Source organism: Pinus tabuliformis, chromosome 2_2, assembly GCF_031772625.1.
Source record: "Pinus tabuliformis cultivar Carrire ecotype Pingquan chromosome 2_2, CPIR1, whole genome shotgun sequence".
NCBI lineage: Eukaryota > Viridiplantae > Streptophyta > Pinopsida > Pinales > Pinaceae > Pinus > Pinus tabuliformis.
The window spans coordinates 79,106,261-79,130,346 of NC_142300.1; the positions used below are offsets into that span (position 1 = coordinate 79,106,261).

The following is a 24,086-nucleotide window of genomic DNA, read 5'->3' on the forward strand; positions in this document are numbered from 1 at the left end:
AAATTAAATCCATCCATGTGTAAAAAAAAAAATAGTAAAATTTTAGATACCCATAATAAACTTTTTTTTTTTATAAATAAACTAAATAACCAATTATAAAAAATACTTATATTCTTATAAATAAATTAAATATAATATAACATATACATAAAAATGTAAACGGTCCATCTTACCATTACCATTTACTATATAGTATAGAATTCGTACTAAATTAAAATGAATCATAGATCTAGAATAATCATTCATTATATTATCATAGATCTACCAAATTTATTAGAATCATTCATTCACTATCATCATACATCTTCCAAATTTGTTAGGTGTGAGTTAGTGATGGGTAAATAATAAAAATATATAAAGAAAAATGAGACCAACTCATGGATTCTAGGATGAAATGGAGTAGTGGACTATCATCATACATCTTCCAAATTTGTTATGTGTGAGTTAGTGATGGGTAAATAATAAAAATATATAAAGAAAAAAAACATTCAAATGAGACCAACTCATGAATTCTCATGAATTCTACAGGGATGAAATGGAGTAGTGGCCCATGCCTTGGTAACTTGCAATGTTAGTTAAATAAAACATGAAAAATATTCTTCACTGATCAATTTCTACATAGTCACTTTGAACCTAGAAGAGCCAAGATGCTTCAACAACAATGAAAAGAAGTCTTGACTTTCGCCTTTACTTTCAATTTTTTTTCATCTACTACTTAAATCTTTAAATATAAAGTAGGTGTTACTTGAGTGCAAAAGGGATTTTTTTTTGAACTCATAAAAAACTTTGAACACTTTTTCCAAGTCAACCCCTTTGCCGCCTTTAAAGCATGGAAATCTAAGTCAACCTTTATAAAAAGATTACACTCAGAAATTTAGCAAAATTCTACCAGTATTAGAGTAAGGAAACGTTTGGGTTTTACAATGAGAGCATTAATTATTTAGATTATTTATGAGTCTGTGAGCAGAAATGAAATGCTTTAAGATGTATATATTAAAGGAAAAAATATTGCAAGTACTTCGAAAAAGTGATCAGACCTCAAAATGGTTTATTTTAATGTAAATAATTTATAAAATAAAATATTATTTTGATATTATAAAATAAAATATAATTTATTTATAAAATAATAAAATATTATTTTGATGTTATAAAATAATAATTTATATATAATAAAATATTATTTTGATGTTATAAAATAATAATAATCTATATGGAATAAAATGATAAAACAAGAAAACAAGAAAATATTATTTTAATGTTATAAAAAATAAATATAATTTTCATAAAGAATTAGGATGGGAAAAATTGTTTAATCATATGTTAAACAAATTTATATCTTTTAAAAGATTTAAATATCAATGAAAAAGAGTAAGAGTAATATGAGTATAAATGTAAAAATTCAATAATTATCTTTAATATGTGAGACAATAATGTAAGTAGGGAAGAACATACTCCAAAGTTAAATCAACCTAGATACAATATGTCCAAAGTGATACTAGATTAACATGAAGCCAATTAATAAGGTAATAATTTTACTTAAAGATCGTATCCACTAACACTTTGTTCATTTGCAAAGAACACCAGGACGAACATACTTGCCAACAAAGGAAAGCCAAGGTTAGGCCTTTGCCGCATGGACATAGAACATGGACACTAGTGGTTGCAAACATGACAACAAATTGCATGCTCGAGAATATCTACGACCAAGAGATACACCATAAGACAAACTTCATTTTATAGAAGATAATAAACAACCACAAGCCAAATAAAATGTGAAATCAAACTTGTAACACAAATCTTGACAATTTTCTAAAAACACCACACCTTTAGTATCCTCCCAAATACAACCTCCTCATTTTGCATAGCCACCAACACACTTTACATATTATTGGTAAAACCATAATAAAATTTGAGGCTCATGTTACTCAAGGAAGAGGAAGGTGACAATCACTTCTCCTTCTCCCCTTCCCACAATAACTCTTAAAATTAAATTAACACATTTAGAAACCATATACATGAAAAATAAATGTTGTTATTATTCTTCACTATACCTATACCCACGAGACCACATACATGAAGAATAAATGTTGATGTTATTAGATTGATATACATGTCTATTTTGGAATAAGACTTTTAGAGTTTTGATTTAGTCATAAATAATTGTTAGGTGGATAGTAGGGATTTAATATCCATGGAATATTTAGAATAGTAATCATGAAGTGTAGTCTTTCATGATATTGTTTTTGGTTATTTTTAACAAAAATCTAGCAGAAAACTTGAGTTCTTAGAATTCAAGTGCCCTAGGGTTTTTTTAGGGCGCTGAAAAAATGCTATTTCATAGTTAGACTACACTGTAGTCAGATAAATAATTGAGATTTATCTCCAAAGTAGTTACATCCCTTTCATTTTTCAATTTATTAAAAAAAGTCATATTCACAAGCGCCATTAAAATCTTAATACTTATTATTATTTTACTATATTTTTCTTGTTAAATTTTTCCAAATATGTATATATTTAACTCATATATTAATTATTTTATAAAAAATAATAATAATATTATAAAATAAAATTGTAATTTAATTTATTTTTATAATTTTTTTAATACCCACAATATAAAATATATTATGAAAATAAGTATCTTATATCTATGAATATGGTTTGGAGTACACTTTAAAATTTTCTGGATCTAAAGAAACAATTTAATAACTCAAGAACAAGAAGCATTTGGCATGAGTGAAAACATGCCCCTTACGAACTACCAACGAATTATTCCAGATGGAATGATTTTCCTTGAATAATAATAATGAATCAACCTTCATTCACAAATAACAACCAGACATAACTGTCTTCCCGACTAATTTAACAACCAAATTATAATAATTTTTTAATTTATATAACTGTAACTACACTCCTTCCTATCCATACTCCTGTTAAATATTTGATGATAGGTTATGTTACTTCATCCCTACTCAACCCAAAAGCAAAGGCAAAGCACGCACTCCTTCCACATGGAACCGTAATGTCCTGCTAATACACCTTCCGCCCTTTTAAAACAATGTCTACTTCGTAGATGTCATCCCACGACCATTAAGAAAGCCGATCCCTTTCCCTTTCCTTTTTCCCCTTTATTATTTATTGAGAAGGATAAATTCGTTCCATTCATCTCTTTTGGTTGTGTTTTACAAATATTGAATTTGTGTGCGAAAGCAATAGCGTAGGGGAAAGCTATATACCCAGCCACCCAACGCTTGGCCTGTTTGTCATTGCTGGCCATGGAGACCCTCATTGGCAGAAAATACAGTCTCGGACGCAAGATCGGCAGCGGTGCCTTTGGCGAGATATTTATCGGTAATTCACTCTCTGCTTTTTCCATCTTCAGGGGTTTCTGTAACACGATATCTTTATGTTTTTTTTGGGGAAGAATTGAAGAATTGTAGTAGCTGGGATTTAAGTGCGGTTTAATTTGCAGGAACCGATGTTCGGACAAAGGAGGAAGTGGCTATTAAGATGGTATGTCTGTTGAAACTCCTTACCCTGGCTTTTTCTTTTGCTTCTTATGGGTGGGTATAACTGGGTATAAGGATGAATTTATGTAAGGTGGTTACAGAAAGTGGTGCCTAGATGGGTGATCTGAGAAATGGCTATTTAATTTGAATTACCATTAATTACAGTGCCCTACATGACATGAATCCATCCCGTAACGTGAAAATCAGGTTCGAAATATAAATTAGGATAGTGCTTGATCGCAGAGCTGTTGTTATTGAGCTGAATTTAACCAGCAGAAACCATGTTTGAAATTGAGTTTCACCCTTAATTATATTCTATTAGAGTATACTTTTAAGCTAACAATATGGTTGTGAAACCTGAGCTGCAAGGGTTTTACTTTCTTCTCCCTTACGCACTGCAAATGCATGATGTTTGTGAGCTGCGCTATCCAAATTTTGAAAGGAATCAATCCCCGCTTAAGCGTCGGTTTCTTGCATAATCTGCACTCCCACAGGACACATGCAGCTATAGGCCATACGTCTATGATTTTCAGGTGTTTTTGTGTGAATTGATTGTTTCTATTGTAATAGCTGTCTGTGAAGTCACTTGCTTTGAGACAATTAGCATGATAGTATGCTTCTCAAAGGATTAACGTTGCAAAAGCCGCTGGAAACAACTAGACCAACCCTGCTTTGTCGAGGCTTGTAAATTTTTTTCAAGGAATTATGCGTCTCATCAACGACACTACTTTTTAAGTTTTTGATTAGGCAGGCTCTGCCGGTTCAAATAGATCATAAACATAGTAGTGGACAAAATGTGTTTTACAAATGACTCCGAAAGCTCTTAATTGATGTTCCTCATTGACTTCTTCAGGAGAAAGTGAAAACAAATCACCCACAGTTGATATATGAATCTAAAGTGTATAGACATCTTTATGGAGGAGGTAAGTAGATGAACTTGCCCTCTTGACTCCTCTTTTTTCTAATTATAGTATTGTGTTAACTAATCGATAAAGGGATATTATCTGAAATTGCAGTTGGTATTCCAAACATCAGATGGTTTGGGACAGAAGGAGATTATAATATTATAGTTCTAGATTTGCTGGGTCCCAGCCTAGAAGATTTATTTCTGTTTTGTGGGCGTAGATTCTCGCTGAAGACTGTATTAATGTTAGCTGATCAGCTGGTAAGTGTGATTTGTGTTAATTACAATTTCTGATATAACAAATAATATTTCATGGCTCAAGTGGTAACTGTAGCATTTTTATGAGTTCTATCTTTCATGCTTTCTGTGATTGCTCTTGTAGCTATTTTATCTGTTACGTCTCTTATGTTTGTTGTTATTTCTTTTCTTTTACCCCTTCCTTTGGGACACTTTACACATGTTTGTAATTTGCCTGATTGACTTTCTATGTATTTGGTTGTGTTTAAATGTGCATTCTGTTATTGGGATCTACTGATTTCATAAATTATGTAGATTGAGAGGGTGGAATATATACATTCAAAATCATTTATGCACAGAGACATGAAGCCTGATAATTTTCTTATGGGGCTTGGTCAGAAAGCAAATCAGGTAATGTCCATCGGTGTTTGATCTAATTGAAGTAATTTGTCAATGCACTATCATTAGGTTATATATTGTTTCCCTAGAACTTGTATATAACTCATCATGTGTAGCTCATTAATATGATGCAGGTCTACGTGATTGATTTCGGTCTTGCAAAGAAGTTCCAAGACCCAGTGACCCTACGTCATATTCACTTCAGGTCTTGTTTTGTGATCTAATTGCTGTTTTTCCTTGATTCGAAGAGATGTGCATAGTTGCAAAGTAGTGGATCATGTGCATTTTAAAAGCATGAGGAAACTACAAGATAATAGAGCCTGTTGATTGGAAGAGTATATGGTCAAAAAAAGTTCTTCATGTAGATAGAAGCGTACATTTCCTGTTTTTAATTACTTTAATCTTGGATGCAAGAGTGTGGGTGAATTTAAGAAAAGTATATGGCAGTAGATAATTTTCTCATTGTGGAGTGCCTGGTTACTTCTACCATTCTATTACTTCTAAGAATTTTTGCCATGGTACAGCTCCAGAATTTAGTGCTTGTCGGATCTTTATGGTGGCCCAATCAAGCAGATAATTCTACTGAAAACCTGGCAAACATGAGAAGCAGAAAAACAAATATGGTGTTGTAAGGCACCTTATTGTCATTTTATGTGATAAGTCATTAACCTCTACAATCTCCAAAAGAACCAATTATTTGACAACATATACAAATCACAATTAATAGTTTTGAGTCATCACAGATCTTATCTACTGCACACTGAGATCAATTACTCCAGATTAGTTTTTCTTCAAAACACAACCATTCTTAATTCCACCTAATTTAATACTTGCTCGCTTATCAAATTCTTTGCGTTCTTTGTCTTTTCTCATCTCCAATAACCGTATCCCAAAAATCACTTCAAAACACAGCATTCTTTAATCTTATTCTATACAATATTTGTGCTCTGATAAAAAATTTTCCCTTCCTTTTCTGTGTACACTATACAGTTTTGCTCATCTTGAATAAACATATAAAAAAACACTTTCACCAAAAGCATATTCTTAATTGTCTCATCGAAGATTGAATTGATAACTCTTATTGTGGCTGCTAGGTTTAGCTCTCTGCTACATATCGCTCACCTCTATGGCTTGTGCTGATTCCATTTTATGTTCTCGTTGCTGCTTTTATTTTTGAGACATTAACAACTCTTATCTACTTCTGCCTTTGTTTCTCGAAGGCCTTCTAGTGATTTTACTGCTTTTATTCACTTTGATACATGGAATATCTTTACGTGTAAAATTCATAATAGAAATGGAGAGTTTTTCAATGTTCCCAGAGGGTTTGTACGGAATTTATCTACCTGGAAACTCTCTTTGTGATAGCTAGTGTAAATTCTTAGGGCTTCTGTTCAGTTATTTTTTTTCAGACAGTAAAAAATTCAGCAACTAGACACCCACAACCACTTTTCCTACAGCTGTGATATAATGATGGAAGATAGCGGAAATACACCAGAAACTTATCAAAAACACCATAAAAACATTAAAAATCAGACTTGAAACTTTAAAAATCAGTTCCTGAGAATAAATATAGAGTCAAATTACATTAGAATGGTATCATACAAGGTTGCGCATCATACGAGGTGTTAATGAAGAACCATAACTAAGTAGATCAGCACTTTTATGTTAATGTAAGAAATACATACTACTGGGTTGAAGGAGAGCCGCTAGTTGAGAGAAGCAATGAACTGAGTAGGCTGCTGATATATTTTCTAGCAATTGTTGAGAGGGAGAAACCGGCCAGGGTGACACTATTTGAAATCAAAGGAATTGGGAGCTTATTCGTATCATAAATCAGTGCTGCTGTTTGAAGCAGTGTTGCAAAGATTGCCAAAAATTCAGTGGTTTCTAATATTTCTGGGATTCCCACCCAAAACCAAAACTCATAGTCAAGTCACTTATTTTGATCACACAAGGTGGCTGATTGCGCTTCTGCTAGTGAGAAGAGCATTCTAGTATGCTGTTAGATGGAAAAGTTGTTGTTTATTGATGTAAGATTATTGATTTGAAGAAATTGAAATTCATGTATACATGCCCTCCAAATTTTACAAATTTTTGGCTGAAGCTTGGCTTATGTGTACTCTGTATATTTCAACAATTTCTACATTTATAACTTGCTACTTTGTCCATCTGACTTATCTATTTTCTTCCTTCTACCTAACTTGCCTAGCTAATTCTCTTTTGACATTGACACTTGTTTTTACTTGGTCTAACAAATATTTTGCCCATTTGTTGAGTTCACAGACTTCAGGTGTAGGGATGCATGTAGCTTTTCTGATTCCTGACATGGTATCCAGTAAAGGCTACATTTGATCTTAAGATTTTTTTCAGTTTTATAAGATAGGATCGATTTTTCTATTGAATTCTGAAGTAAATATTAATTTCAGCAATATACTTTAGGCTGATGACATATTTTAAATTATATGTGTGTGTGCGCGCACACGCTGATGACCAAATATTTTGTGATAGAGAAAAGCAATATACTTTTGAGATGAGGATGGAAAAATAATGAGAGGGAGCAACAAAAATGATAAGAAGATCAGAAGCATTTGAAGTTTACAACTTCATAGTGCATATATCTTGACTTCCGTATACAAGTTGGGAGTGCTTATGATGCACTATTAAATTAATTGCAAATGTCAAAGCAGAAAATCATGTTCCAGGACATTTAAGAAAGGATGGGTCTCAACCAATTAAAATCTCTAGAAAAATGGTTTAGGTCCAGATTATTTTATAGGAAAATACTAAGATTGGATGGGCATTCTGATGTACTAATATCCTTACTCTTTCATTAATTGGAAACACAACAACGACGTTGAACTAAATTCCACAGAGAAATATAGAAATGAACACACAAAACAGTTAAGAAACAAAATCACATAAATCTGTTCTCTCTTTTCGCTCCAATTATCTAGGTGTCTCTCTTTCAACTTGAATTTCCTGAATGCATGTAACATTCATTGTTTGATGTATCATCCTCGTTTATCCTAGTACTAGTTAATTTAAGATGGAGTTAATAACACAAGCCTGATTAAATGCAGGGCAAACAAAAGTTTAACTGGAACTGCACGCTATGCAAGTGTCAATACTCACAATGGCATCGGTGAGGCTACACGCTGAGATAATGGTGATTTTTCTACAATTCATGATTAATTGCTGAAATGATATTCATTCTGGTTGATTTTTGCCTGCCAGAGCAAAGCCGAAGGGATGATATTGAGTCTCTTGGATATGTTCTCATGTACTTCTTAAGGGGAAGGTATGATTTATCATATTTTTTCAATTTTGAACTTTCGGAAATTGGAAATGATATCTCTGAAGTTGCTGGTCCCTTTCATAAATTTATCACATTAGGTAGACTTGATCTCTTGCTAGGGACTATTGCAGAATTTTGAGAATGCAGACATTTTCTTTTCCAATAACAGGAGTTACTGTTGTATAAATTATATATTTTTCTCACATGCCATTCATACTGGCAATGGATGGTTTGCAGCCTTCCTTGGCAAGGTCTGAAGGCAGCAAATAAGAAGCAAAAGTATGATAAAATATGTCAGAAGAAGATAGCTACTCCTATTGAAGTAAATCACTGTTCTTTACCTTCTTATTATTTTGATCTTGTAGTTTACATTGAAATTAATTTGACACTTATTTAGACTAACTTTTGTTGTCCAGTCATTATGCAAGTCCCATCCGACAGAGTTTGCATTGTACTTTCAACATTGCAAGTCTCTGGCTTTTGATGACACGCCAGATTACGTATATTTGAAGGGCTTGTTCCAAGATTTGTTTAAACGTGAAGGTGAGTTTTTTTTTTGGGTTCTTTATTGGCCTGGAAAATAAGTATTTTATTTGTATTTCAAACTCCCTTGGGTTTAGACTTTTTTGCCACCGACTATCTGCAAATAGTAATGCATATAACAGGATCACTAAGGACATATAGTTTATGTCTGCTATCATCTTATTAATTTCAAAATGGTATTCTTTATGCCTTTCAGACTGATCAGGTCTGTTCCTTTTTTTTCAAGGAAAAAAACCTTGTATATCATTACGAGAAAACAAAATACAATAGAGTAGATGCCAATCGCATTTCCAGATAGCTCAAAGGCATATTATGCCCAAAAAGGAACTAGATCCAGGCCACATTATGTCATTGCTACATATTGCAAGAAAGATAGCCTGTATCACCTGACTATGTAGTGGTTATTTATCCACAAAATTCCTTGTTAAAAGTCGCCTGTCAGCAATACAAAATATGTAACAAGTGAAAATTGCTGAGTCTGTGTTGCGTCCCTGAGCTAAAGACAAATAATTTGTTTTTTGCACTGCCCAGGACCATATAAAAATGACTATCATTGAAAAATCATCCAAGGCAATCAGAGCTGTTCCTATCATAGAAGTTAACAATATAAAATCAGACAGAACTGGATTTATATGTATAAAGTTTAAACAGAGAGTTCATACCAAAATATCCTGAGACAAATCACAGCAGGTCCAGAATCTACTTGCCATGCTGCAGGGACTTAAGTTGTTGTATGGCCTTGGAGGTGGCTGTGCTTCTTCATCATTTTCCTCTTTTTCATTGAAAGCTGGGTGTCTCCTTTTGATGGTCTCCGCTAGTGTTAAAATTCCTTGAGGATTTATGCTCAAAATCAGACACTTTACACAGGACTAGAGTGTTCCATTCTTATGCTCAAAATCGGACACTTTGCACAGAACTCGAGTGTTCCAATCAGATTGGAACACACAGTTGGAACACACGGTTGCTAAAATCAGTTTCTTGAAACAGAAGAGAATGGGGCATGGAAACTGTGCACAGATTATTGCAATGTGGAGTTTGGATTTCCTTTGGCTTATCATTTTTCCCTGTGAACGTCATTCTGGCCGACAGCCTCCATTAACAATCTCTGACTCATCACACCATGAGGAGTGATCTGCATAAGTTGAAGGTTATGGGCAATCTGTCTAAATCCTACCTCTTTAATCTACTGTATGTGGCTGCATTTATGAATGAATGGTCGCTACCATTCTTCCAAAACTTCAAACAGTCGTATGGAAACCTGTACGGGCATACAGATGGTGTTGATGATTATAGCATCATACAGGTATTTTTGCACAGGTTTGAGTGTCTAGAGGTGTGGAAGTCGTCCAAGACCTTCAACTTTAGCAATTTTTTTTAATTAAAGGATTTATTAAATTAAAGTGTTTTTTATAAGAAAAGTGAGTTTAATCTAATGAAATGCAAAGGTTATTTGCATTAGTGAATTAGATGAATCCTAGCCATTGATCTAAAGCTATGTTGCACGAAACTGTTAAGAACCCGACGAACCCGACGTTTTGGGCCGTACCCGTACCCGAAACTCCGAAACTTGGCCGAAACTCGACCATCATGTAATCATCTACGAGAGTTAATATAGGCTTGTTTTTCCTTCTAAATTGTCATCTATTGGTCTTAATCCCTTTTTTCTTGCAAGATAATGTGTTTTTCACTTATTTATTTATATATATATTTTTATATATACATATATTATGATGTTTCGGCCAACGTTTCGATTTTTGGAAGTTGATGTTTCTAAACGTACCCGTTTCGGAAACTCTGAAACGTTTCGGCATTTTGTGCAACTTAGATCTCAAGTGAGGTGAGATTTAATCTTGACCGTTATCAATTTGGTCAACAACTCAAACTTATAAATGAAAGGCTAGATAAAGCAGAAAGACACAAGAGTGAGCGCAAAACACAGTGAAATAGTTAGGGTCCTAGTGATTGGGTGAAGAAGACCCGTCAGCTAGGAAAAATCAAAGGATTGATTTTTTGAATCAGCTGACAGCAAGCAGGGACCATAAAACACTCCAGATATGGTGGATTGAGCACTACAGTGATTGGGCAGGTCATGCAGCGTCCATATCAGCTTAGACAGGCGATAAAGAACAGAGGTTGCAGGCAGGGTCTATAGGCTGCAGAGAGGTTGTGCAGGCTGTGGGTAGTTCACACGAGTGTGTGCAGGTTATATAGGTCACTGGCAGCAAGCACTGACAGGATGTACGTACTGTACAACAGGGGTCTTCTCAGCTTGAAAATTTCATTTTTTTCTGTTATTGTATTTTGCTCAATGGGCAGTTTATTTTCCCGATTGGGAAAACCCTTGTATGCTGGATATTTAATTTATGAACAACAGATTTGAAAGGCGGCAAATTCTGTGTGCATATCTGAGATTGGTTTCATTTTGCTTTCACTGAAAATTTATTTTATTTAGTAAGCTGAACTTTTAATGAAGTTATAGCAAGGAAAGTACTAGAAAATGAATTTGCCAGTTGCTGGGGTTAAGGAAATTTAATATGGTATGAAAACTTACACTTTTGAGAGGCAGGCCAATTTTATGTTTGCAAATTCGATCAATTAGCAGTGAGATTGGTGGAGGTTGTACACTTTAGAGGGAGAGAGGAAAGTCATACCAATCAAGTAGTTTGGCAACAATAAAACATTTTTGTGGGTTTTTAAAGGACCAAACACAAATCCACAACAGTTTGCAGTAGATCTATTAGATCTGCAAGGAAATCTCAACAGATCTATAAACCAACAACAGTAAAAGAGTGTGTGTGCTTGAAGGAATAAGCACATGACAATTTTTGTTCAGATCAAGAAATGACAAGAAGTCTCAAGTTTGAAGACAGGTTGGATAGGACTTCAAACTTCATGCCTTGGAAGGCAAGGGTTTCCTTGCTATTTAACAAAAATGACCTTTGGAAAATTGTGGATAAGGTAATTCCTTCATGGACAGTCCTAGTGCAATTAGTAGCTCATTAAAAGGACATTAGAGCTCAAGGGTTGTTATGAATGTTGTGAAGGATCAGTTGATCCCTCACTTGGCAGATAAAAATCGGCTAGGGAGATGTTCAAGGCTCTGATGGATTTGTTCTAGAGTGACAACATGAACAGGAAGATGATCTTGAAGAACACACTGAAATTTGTGCAGATGTCAATATCTGACAATGTTACTAGCTATATGATGAAGATCGCATAGATATGTCATCCAACTTGCAGTGATTGGTGAGAAAGTGGAGGACATAGAACTCGTAAATGTGGCACTGAATGGTTTCACTAAGCCAATAATATATATATTTGAACAGTCACAAGAGGCATAAGAGAATGGAACTTAGTGTGAAGCCTCAGAACCAGAACCAGAGCCATAGCCATTCCCCATAATATCTCTAAACACAAATATATTGAACCATATCCTCATTAGGAAAATGGGACACTATAACAAATTCCATGATGAAGTTAACTAATATACCTTCCCAGCCTTGTGGCAGTCGGACCAATGAGGTGATGCCTGAAGCCTCCAAATGACGTGTTGAATGGATCCCAAATAGCATCAATGCCATGTTATGGGATGGGATGGAAATAAGATTGATCCTCAGGGTTCCATAGGCCCTCCCGATCGTTGGAGTTGCTAGAGTCAGCAAGAGAATTGTTCATTTTGAGGATATGGAAAGAGTGCACCTCAAGGAAGGACTCCAAACTGGAATGAATTCTTCAAAAGATAGATAGGAGCTTGGAATTACAGGGAGTGGAGGCAAGTTGTAAATGCATTATTGTATTTTTTTGAGTTCTCAATTATGATTAATTTATGAAGATGTAAGGCTGTACGTAAGTTCACACATTGGAGCAAATTGTAAGGCTCCGCTTTGTTGTTGGTGGTTGTGCCCAGAGTCCAAGAGAATGTTAGTTTAATTTTCCTTCGGGATGAATAAGCGCACCACCTCTGCATCTTTCACTCCTTGTGTCAATTTGTTTTTTGATTGTGACCAAAGGAATCGACAATTAGACCAACCTCATATTGAAGCGAACAAAGTTCCTTCTATAAATTAATTATTCCAGAAAACTAGGAATATAAAGATATCCATGAGGATACAAATATTATATATTAAATATGAGTAAGAATGATAATGATAATCATTTACAATGAGAACAAGAGGCTTGCTTATATATCACGCAAGCGTCTCTTCATGAAGAGTCATGTCTTATTAAACATGCCTCTTCAACCTAATTACTACTTAACTAATAATTAATTATTATTATTATCATTTACATTATATTTATATTATTTATATATTTTATTCGTTACATTGCCTCCTTCCTCAAAAAGCTTTGTCCTCAAAGCTTGTCGATGAAAAAAGCTTGATCTCTTTTTCGGCTTTGAAAGTCTTTCTGTTTTGGAATAGTCATCCTCGTCGATACAAGTTGATATGATCTTCTTAGTGACAAACAAAATTGTCGCACCGAGAAGGGATCACACCATCCCATATTAATCTTCTGTATAGCATTCTGATCACTGGAATTTTGTGACGACTTGTTAGCATAAGACTGGATTGAGATTACATCACTATTATCCGGAACATCAGTTTGTTGTTTCGGTTCTGACTTGTTCAAATATGTAGCATGGTTGATTCGTCTGTTCTCATGATTCAGATGCCGATATGGAACCTTTTTTGTTTGATTTTTCCTTACTGGGCATGTGACAATTTTTATATTTTCTTCTGGCGAAGATGTTGAGTTTGTTATGAAACATTCATTGGGGATGTTCATCGTTTGAATTGCAACATCCACGCACGTCTTTTCTTCAACTTGCTTGTCTTCTTCCTGAGTTGTGACATTCATTGAATCGGTATGTGTTGTTTTGTCATCAACTTGAATTCCTACATTTGATGCTTCCTTCTTGATAAGTTGTACCTGGTTTTCTAATGACTTCTTATCCTTCTTTAGTATCTTAATTTGCGTCAGCAATTTTTCACTATGGTTTTTAAGTCGAGAAACTTCTTCATTTTTGTCAATAGTGATTTTGTCAATTTCATTTTGCATATTTTGTAATACTTTTTTACCTTCTTGAGAAATTACTTTTGAAATATCCGATATATCTTCTGGCGTTACTAAATTAGGTTTCAGTGTAACATCTTCGAGTGTTATTTTCTTCTTCTTGTAAGAAAATGTTAAAAACTTTTTCTTAGTATTTAGAATAAAGGAACCTAGAGTTTTCATCCATGGTGATCCCAAAACAATGTCACTATCGTTAAAAGATAGGGTTTGCACGGTGAATTGTGAGGTAAAAGTATAATCTCCAATATTTAGGTGTAAATTGCTTATATCGTATTGTTTGCCAAAAAAATTTGTTTCAACTATATTTGATTCAGGAATCACCAATTGATTAGCTCATTTAGGACTAAGATAATTACTTCTTTCATTAGGACTGATAGAGATTATGATGTCTCTTCCTGCGAGTGATCCTTTGATGTTAAATAGTGTGCAAACACATGTACTACGGGTTTCAGGAAACCTTTCATTAATAGTCTCCATTTTTTCCTTGATGTTTTTTTCCTCCAATGTTAATAAAATATCTTTTACTTTTAAAATACCATGGGCTATTAACATGGGTTGTTTTTAAAACCTCCTGTAAAAAGTAATATTTACCTTTGACGTAAGAGCTTTTGTATTCTTGTTTCTTTAACTTTTAAAATACCATGGGCTATTACCATGGGTTGTTTTTAAAACCTCCGTTAAAATGTTTTTCACGTAAAAAGTAAAACGTATTCCTTTTGTTTTTTGTTTTTTCTTTTTTTTCTTTTAACTTTTTAAAATACCATGGCAATTACCATGGTTGTTTTTAAAACCACGGGCTTCTCCACGTAAAAAGCTTTAAATATACTTGGTATGAGATTTTGTATCCGTTTTGTTTTTTGTTTTTTTACTTTTTTTTTTATTTTATTTACTTATATATATTTTTTCTCTTTTGGTTAATTTTTTTTATATGGCCAAAGGCCTAGAAAAACGGAGAAAAGGAGAAACTCCCAAATAGTGAGCAAAATGCTTCAATTATTACGGCAACAAGGTTGACGAATTTCGATAGTCAAAGACTTGGATCGGAGAACGAGCTTTGTGCACAAGTCAAACAATCTAGAGGACCGAATTGCTCTGATACCAAATGAAGCGAACAAAGTTCCTTCTATAAATTAATTATTCCAGAAAACTAGGAATATAAAGATATCCATGAGGATACAAATATTATATATTAAATATGAGTAAGAATGATAATGATAATCATTTACAATGAGAACAAGAGGCTTGCTTATATATCACGCAAGCGTTTCTTCATGAAGAGTCATGTGTTATTAAACATGCCTCTTCAACCTAATTACTACTTAACTAATAATTAATTATGATTATTATCATTTACATTATATTTATATTATTTATATATTTTATTCGTTACACATATTCACGTGACATGGGATCAGTTCTGACCACTACCACTATAACCTCTAGGTGCCCATGTATGCCCCTTCCGTGGACATGGGTAAGTCAGGGTTTAACCTGTGACAAGGAGTGCTTTAACAAAATACCTGTCACCAATTGGTATACACCCTGGGGGCTTTAAAGTGCCAAATAATTGGTTCTTTTAAAGATTTAAGATTGTATTTAATGATTGCTTAGTAATAAATAAGGTTGATTTGCAAAATGCATTGATGATTGGTTACCTTTTTACATCATATTTATTTTGCTGCTTCTCATGCTTGCCAGGTTTCAAGTATGATTATGTGTTCGATTGGACCATCCTAAAATATCAACAAGCACAAAGTTCCGGAGCTGTACCACGGTTGCCTGTAAGTAGTAAGGCATCGGTTTATGCTATATTTTTGAAATAGACAACTAAAGAATCATAATGCAACATTATTTTGAAGAGTTGATGATGTCTTCATTCCTATTTTCCTTGGTCTGTTTCTATTTACCAGATTTTGTTTGGTTGCCGAGTAAATGCTGTGTTTTTCCAGTACTTATCATGCCAAAAAATCACGAGTGATTTAGAACTTAATAAAATCATAATTTTTATGCTGTCTCTATTACTGACGAAATTGTCGCTTTTATTTTTGTAGCCTGCACAGGGAGGTACAAGCAGTGGAGCAACACCATCAGCTGCTGACATGGTTGCAGGTACTCTACATAAATATAATCCTGCTAAGTTGATGTTTTTTTTCTTTTCTTTTGGCATGTTCTTATAATAAAACATGGCACATTGTTCACACCACTTATGAGCACCTCTGCATGTGAATTCTAATTGTTTGCTGGAGTCAAGAATCCAAGGTATAGTTTGAAGGATGGGGTGATATTTTCTCCTTGAGGATGTTTTAGCTGTCATGTTCAATCTCTGTGCAGATATATTCTTTTGCATTGGAAATCTTAGCCAGCTTACTGTTGGGTGGTTTTTAACCTTGGTTTCGGATAAATATACTAACAAATAAGTGCTCTTTTTGGCAAGAAGTTTGATTTGTGTTAGTTTAAGACTGGATAATCTTCACTTTAATTTTTGTCACTGTAAATAAATTACAATCAATATTAGTAAGTTAATTTAGTTTTCGCAAAATGGATTGCTCATTAAGTATCTTGCAAACCACTGTAACAATTCATTATCTCAATTAATGATTGATTTAAGTTTTATAAAGTTTATATTTATTCCTATTGAGCTTATATATTTATTCATGATTTTTTTTTTTTCCTTCACAACTTCAGTGTTAGTGAAAATTATTGCAAGATTGCATTATAAATTTTCAACTTCTCTATGATGATAAGAGAAATGGCAAATCCAGATAGTGTTATGCTATTATTTGCTTTTGGATTTATTATTATGCTAGCTACTACTTATCCATTTGCCACAATTCTTTGAATCAAAGACATCCTAGTAAGTATGAAAATCGAAGGGATAAAACAACTATGGCATGATTTTCCCTTTTTATGGAATTATCTTGACCATTTTTCTCATGCATTTCTCTTGCATTTTTTAGTCGTGGGAAAATATTGGGGTCATAATTTTAAGTGCTATTCCTTTTGCTGGGCTAATTCATTTTCTCTTGCTGATCCAGCGTTTTTCTAGGGTTTTTTGATGATATTCAAATTGATACGAGTTGTCTTTAGTGCGACTTTTTGGAAGCTTTTCCGGTCTAATTTCTCTAAAATCCGATAGGAATTTATTGGAATCACAAACTTGGTGGGTAATCCCTTCACAATCGAAGTGCCATAGGGATTTTTCAGGGTGCTGAATCCATATATACAATCAAAAAACCAGTTTAAATAACACAAATCAGGATTTCACCTCAAAATTTTTCGCCGGATTCCAGCATTGGAAAATCCAAAAAAGCGCACTAAAGACAATTGCAAATTGATATTCTATTCTTGAAAGCCAATTCCTATAAAGAACTCTTGCTACCACCCAATTGAGTTCATTGGTAATCCTATCAGATGCATCACGAATTTTGCATAATGCCAATTTTTATATGGTAAGTAGAAATTTATAATCACATGTGGTGACTGGGTGTAGCAAAAAAAATCACTTATGCAGCATATCATAGTAAGTCATATATGTTCAAAGTAGGAGTGTTGCATCCTGACTAATTTAATTAGTATATACTAGATACAGATATTCACGGTTTCTAGACTATGAAACTTTTCCGCAGTGATTTTTGCACATTTAATTGTTGTTGATATGGATAACTGTTGTGCTTAATATTAGAGAATATATGATAATTATGTTTATATCATTCACAGGAGTAAAAGATGGCCATGATGCAACTGAAACTATATGATAATTATGTTTATATCATTCACAGGAGTAAAAGATGGCCATGATGCAACTGAAACTGTAGAACCTGCAGGAGAAGCTCTCAAAGTAGGTTTTGGAGGTGGCCCACATTTGGATTCAACAAAGCACAAAGCCAGTAATGTTCATGCTACTAATGATGTATGTCCTCTGCATCGCAAAGTGTAATGCCTTATTTTCATGGAACTGGTGCAGGGAACATGCTACGCAATGATTTCTTCTTTAGATTTTATGGAGGTTGTTGATGCTTGAGACATCAACTATTGTTTTGTCATTAGACACATTGGTGTTTGTGATGAAATTCTTTCTCGAACTTCATTATACATCCTCTGGATTAGACTATGATCTTGGTTTTGCACATTAAGTGGCTGATTTAATTATTGTTGAAGCTTTGCAGGGAGATCTCCCTGATAAAGAGCTTATCCAACCACGGGTATATACACCACGGATATACAACCCGCGGAGACCTGTGATTTCCACTGACAGACCAGTTATATCAACAGAAGCAGCTGATGCAAAACGTGTATTTGGTGGCAAGATTGGTGCAACGAACTTTCACGCTCCAACAACGGATCGTATTTCAAAAGCAGATCGTCTTTCTTCATCAGATTCCAAGAGAACGGTATTACGGCTTTTCAGTTGTGTTTGGATAATGCGTTATGATATTTGCAGCAAAAATATTACATTTTCCATGATTCTGAAGGTCTGTTTGATATAGCAGTTCTGATGTGACCCATCTGAACAATTGTCTTATAGTGATGTGCTAAGTTGCTTCTAGAAAGTCAGTCCCAAAGAAAAACTTAAAGAACATTTATGTTTCAATACCAATTTTATGTGCAAGTCTAATAAAATTATAAATTACATTAGATATGCTTGGGCTTATTCTGAACTCCCTGGCAACTATGTGTTCTGTGAAGCAGGTACAAGAGGCCCCATTGCAAAGTTCTGGCAGAAATCATGAAGCGCTTTCTCAAGTCCTCATGAAGCGCTTTTAGAGTTTTGGAGATACCCCTGGACATTGAAAATATCTGGTTTCATGATGTCCTCTGTATGGTGGTTGCAAATCAGTGGATCCAAGACACTGCTGAAATGCAACCTATTTGTGATCCTTCCCATTGATCTTTGTATCCTAGTGTATTGCCAACTTTCAAAAACCAATCTGTGAAACCCTGAGAGATTTCCTGTCATTGTTTACATCGATCTGCAAGATTTACACGCGCTTTGTAATTAGACAATTTTCCACTCTTTAGTTACATTACCTTGTAATTAAACAGAAATGCCAATAATTGTTCAGTTAGATTGATGTCTACAACACCACAGCATTATGCAGTATTGTATCAGATCGAAGAAATCTGATTTCGACTAACAGGATAATGATATTAAGGCAACTCGTTGATTTTGTTATTGTTTTAACCTCCCATGGCCTCTGTAAACTATATTAATGATATGTCTAGGCTCGCAATTCAAGGACATCTAATAAAATTATTAATGTTGTCTCAGCTGCTACTTGTTTCCGCTTTTTGCAAACATTAATTGTTTTCTTACTGTACTTACTCTGGAAATAAAATTTATATAAACTGCAAAATATAGACTACATCACATTCTTATGCATTAGACAGAAAGCAACCTTTCTAAAGTACTCATTACCATTAGATACAAAGTGTCAAAAGTAAAAACCTATAAAAGCTATTAGGTGAGCTGCTGTTTCCAACTCTTGTCAGATTCAAGGCCTCACGGAGAATGTGAGGTGGTACGCATTTGACTATGTGATGATGATTGCCACGGAGACAGACGTAGGGATACATAATTTCTTGGTAGAGCCCATGCTGTACTTACTGATATTATCAACATTTTGGAATAAAATCATCAGTCTACCAGAAACTAATCACGCACTGGTGCAGGAATCTTCTCAGCCAGCTTATTATGGTTATCTAAACACCCTGTCTATGCACTTCTTTCTTTTCCTAACATGCCTTAAACACCATGTCTATGCCCTTCTTTCTCTTCCTAACATGCCTGAAATCGTTATCTTCCCTAATCTACCCTCCATGTGAACCACTTAACTGTCAATTAATGCTTGCTGCAACTCTGTCTGAAACTACTGTCATCCATTTTTACTATACAGGGGCCACTATCATAAGGGCCAATTGTAAAATTTCCTAAATTTGAACCACTTTAGATAATATCGGCCTTCATCTCTTTATATTCACTTTTCCTAAATCTTTTCTAGGATAGATTGCTTCCCGAAGACCTTTAAACACAGCTCTCTGTATCTTGGTCATCTCACCAAGATAACATAATTTCACCCCACGCCCTTTTTATGGGAACTCTTAGTGGTATTGCCTCTTTTCATAGTAATTGAAATATTTAAATCAATATGCCTTGCCATCCTTTTGAGATTTTTGTCAAATAAGTCGTATGCTTTGTATATTTTATATATCACTAATTTTCATTTATTTAATACATATATTTTTAAATTTAAGTAGTGTATTTTATATAATAATAATAATAATAAGTGTATTTTATATCATAATAATAATAATAATAATAATTTAATTTTAAAGTCCAGAGTTCTCACATATTTTTTTAACATGCAGGTACTTTGTTTTATAAAGCTCGGGTTACATGGCCAAAACTGTTCACATCACGAGAGACGAAACTTGCTTCAGTGATATCAATTGCTTCTACCTTCCAATACAACCAAAATAAAACTTTCTTGCTCTGACGAGCCTTATAAGCTTAGAATTTTGCATTGGTATTTCCTATATCACTGACCAAATTAAATTGACCCAAAATCAATGTATATTTGCAATACGTCACAAAACATCATTAACCGATATTTGAAGGGCCGACTACCTTGCTGGAGCGACTTTCCCCCTTGCTCGTTCTTGCACCATCAACTATGCTGCCAAGGTTTCGCTGCTGCTGATTGAGAACGGGGTCAGGGAACCCAACAATTATCTCATAGGCCTCTGCAAACAAACTATTGCTGACCAACTCAGAATAACTAGTCAGGAGGTCGGATTCCAGCTTGATTATCTTTCTATCCATCTTCGCCTCAAAGTTTTCCAATTTTGCGTTCATGCGATTCGCATTGGCAGCTCGGTCCTTCTCCAGCAGCTCCACTCCTCGCGTGAGGAGGTCCAGCCTTCCCATAAGCAATTTGAATAAAACTTCCACCGCCCTCTTCCACTGATCCATCTCGGTCTCCAGAGGTTGCCCATCTGAAGACGCCATCACCAAGCCACGCAACAACACATGGCTGCTATGAAGACGCTTAGAAGGGAGACAAACAAATGCCTCTTTGTGTGGCAAGGCCGGCTTATATAAGCCAGAGTCTTCCCTTCTCCCTCAACTACACACCGGCTTTGCCATTGCGTCGGGCAGCCTTGCAACTCCAGTCGATGACCAAGTGGAGACTTGATGTGATCCCCAGCCCACCTATCCATCATGTGGGGAGTTCATAACCAAAGGTTTATGAACATGTTCGCGCCATCATTGATGGCCCTAACTTCGCACCTCTGTTTGCCATTTTGTCGGCCTCATAATTTAGGTGGCGAAGGATGTGCAATAGAGAGAATTTTTCAATTTTTTTGATTTGGAGATTGATCCTCATCACAATTGCAGAGCTCTAATGATCATGAGCGTGATTGGAATTGGAAAACATTTTGATCACAAGCAGAGAATAATCCCCAATGACAATCCCTAATGACCGTTATTTCCTTGATTCCTCGACTTTTAAGCGATATCCAAGCCTTTCCAAAGCGTTAAAAGTTTTGCCTTATTGTTGGTTGTTGTATCTAATTCCTATGCAAATCTAATCACTTGTTCTTTGTGGCAAAATATTACCTCTCTTGTACTCGTTGACCCTAGGTTTTCTCATATTATTATTATTAATAATAATAATAAGTTAAGCCCTTCCAAAGCATTAAAAGTTATTAAGCCTTTCCAAAGCATTAAAAGTTTTGCCTTATTGTTGGTTGTTGTATCTAATTCCTATGCAAATCTAATGACTTGTTCCTTGGGGCAAAATATTACCTCTATTTTGTCCCTCTTGTACTTGTTGCTTTTAAGTTTTCTCATATTATTATTATCAATAATAATAATAATTTAAATGTAAAGTGAATCAGGTTTTCTCATTCAGTAAATGTATATTATATATTATTGTTTTTATTCAACTATTATCATTTTTATTACGACAAATTGGTAACTCGTTAGAGTAATGTGGGTGAGGCCCAAGATCAAATCTAGCAGCTGTCACCATAACACCGAAGAGTATATAAAACACCTCGTAAGCCAAAGAGTATATACAACTCCTCGTAAGCTATATATATTGAGAATTTATGACTTTGCAAGAGCCAAGACTCCACTATAACACCAAAGAGTATATCTAACAGTTTGTAAGTCAAATATAAAAGGAATTTATGACTTAGCACGAGCCGAGATTCTATGAGGGTGGGAAAGCCTACTCCTTGAGCTTTATCACAAGATCTTGATGCATCTATACCCAAAATGTATGCTCACGCACCTATATAGATGCACAAGATTAGAATTTTTAATTGAACTTAATAGAGTTTTTTTTATCCCAAATATAATTATGAACATAATTATATGTTAATTTGACCAACCCTTAACAAGATTGACGGATTTTTGAGAGATTTACCTCTCAAGTATTTTTATGTATTTTTCCCATCAAGTGGTATTGGAATAATTTATATTCCATGAATTACATGCTAATTGGTTGCAACACTAGTGCTCCAGTAGTAATAAAATGTTAGATATCAACACTTTAACCATGTTATGACTTATCATAGAGATACATAACATTATTAATGCATCAAAGTAACTATGAATCAACATGCCAGAGGCCTTTAGAGAGGTAAATATATGAAAAAAAGATATGACCTCATTTTCTTGGGTTCACTTCGTTTATTGTTTGCTCTTCAAAATTATCATTAAACCATAAATTTGCAGTTAATTTTGCTAGTAAGTTTTCATTGCAATTACAATTGACACTGATAATCTATGACTAATTATATTGGTGTTTCATAAAGCCAAAAATAAAGATAGAGATAAGAAAATGTGGAATATGAGAAGTGTGGGATATGAAAAGTGGGATACAACTTGAGTGGGCCTAATGGTTAACATCATGTGTTTCCTCCTAAGAGGTCATAGGTTCAAAATCAGAGGAGGGTAGAGTATGTATGCCTTCGTAGGTGGTGTGTCCCTTGTCCCACAAACAAGGGGGTCTCATGCACCAACGTGGTGGTTGGCTTGGCTGTGACTTTAAAATTGGATAATAATAATAATAACAATAATAATAATTGAACATAGATAGTAATTGTGATGTAAACCTTTGCATCAGTGAGGATAGACAATGCACATAATACATGAATTGAAGTAACAATTTAGAAAGAAAAGTTGTCCATGATTTTCTGGGAAACTTTTATTAAGTGACACTATAGATATTGAGTATGCCAATACAATTATAAAATTTTGTGGGTGTAAGCTATGTGATGGATTTAATGTTGTGTAAGGGTACACTATATCAATGAAAATATAAGAGCTAATGGAATTGTAGACAATTTTTCCCTTTAGGTATTAAATGTAACTAGTAAGTTTTGAATCTTGAATTTTCATCAAGATTTACATACATTTTTATATAAAATTGAAGGTACAACTGTTATTAATCATCTAACCATTTGGGATTAGAAGAATTCATTAAGAATCTAACCATTTGGGATTAGAAGACTCAATAGATTATTGAAATTTTATAATTTTTTTGTTCATTATAAGACAAGTGAACGAAAATTTATATATATAGTTTTAAAATGAATTTTGAATTACCCTTTTAACATGGGTTGAGCTCCTTCATCATTGGTGCCAAGTTGTTTAGCTAGAACATGGGTGCTAATGATTTGTAGGGAACCAAACCAATTCATTATTTAATGATATTTCCATTGCTATTAATGCCTTACTTGTAGTGAACATTGAAGATGAAATATTGTGGATGACAAAGTGCCTTCAACCATCTTGCAAGCTTAATTGGTCCATTTTTTCCAAAACATTTTGTTGAGAGCTTTTGGTAGTATATTAGTGATGAAATTCATTTTAGTGAACATCATCATTTATAGTGGGGGCAATAAAAATCATTGCTAAATTTGGGCAGTTTTGATCATGAGGAACTTTTAGAGGAGTGTGCATAATAGGGATATTAAAGTGGTTATATAAATTATTTTTTTGACATTGTTTAGGGAAAAAATAAATATAAACCAGATATAGCTATGTAATTGTTGAAATGAATTTATATTTTTATGAGACATAACAATGCATCCATGCATGATTAGTTGATTATGCCAG

General features: G+C 34.1%; 1 protein-coding gene across 2 annotated transcripts; it reads left to right on the top strand.

Moving 5' to 3' along the window:
- Positions 1 to 3,089: 3,089 nt before the first annotated feature.
- LOC149191534 (serine/threonine protein kinase HRR25-like) lies at positions 3,090 to 19,225 on the top strand. Of its 2 annotated transcripts, none has more exons than XM_089404314.1 (15): positions 3,090 to 3,348; positions 3,470 to 3,510; positions 4,360 to 4,429; positions 4,523 to 4,671; positions 4,963 to 5,058; positions 5,181 to 5,251; positions 8,127 to 8,188; positions 8,281 to 8,344; positions 8,579 to 8,663; positions 8,758 to 8,884; positions 15,656 to 15,738; positions 16,009 to 16,066; positions 17,737 to 17,867; positions 18,124 to 18,348; positions 18,644 to 19,225. In XM_089404314.1, the coding sequence occupies exons 1-15, from the start codon at positions 3,273 to 3,275 to the stop codon at positions 18,719 to 18,721; spliced, it is 1,416 nt and encodes a 471-aa protein (XP_089260440.1). In that variant the 5' UTR covers positions 3,090 to 3,272; the 3' UTR covers positions 18,722 to 19,225. The 2 variants fall into 2 exon arrangements, with proteins under 2 accessions (XP_089260440.1, XP_089260441.1); XM_089404315.1 differs by having other exon boundaries at positions 3,092 to 3,348; positions 18,647 to 19,225.
- The last annotated feature ends 4,861 nt before the right edge of the window (positions 19,226 to 24,086 follow it).

What these genes read in the sequence shown, in the direction of transcription:
- LOC149191534 (XM_089404314.1), top strand. Translation starts at nt 3,273, where the DNA reads ATGGAGACCCTCATTGGCAGAAAATACAGTCTCGGACGCAAGATCGGC. An exon ending in AGGAAGTGGCTATTAAGATG is followed by an intron (nt 3,511 to 4,359) that starts GTATGTCTGTTG and finishes TGACTTCTTCAG; the next exon opens with GAGAAAGTGAAAACAAATCA. An exon ending in AGATAGCTACTCCTATTGAA is followed by an intron (nt 8,664 to 8,757) that starts GTAAATCACTGT and finishes TTTGTTGTCCAG; the next exon opens with TCATTATGCAAGTCCCATCC.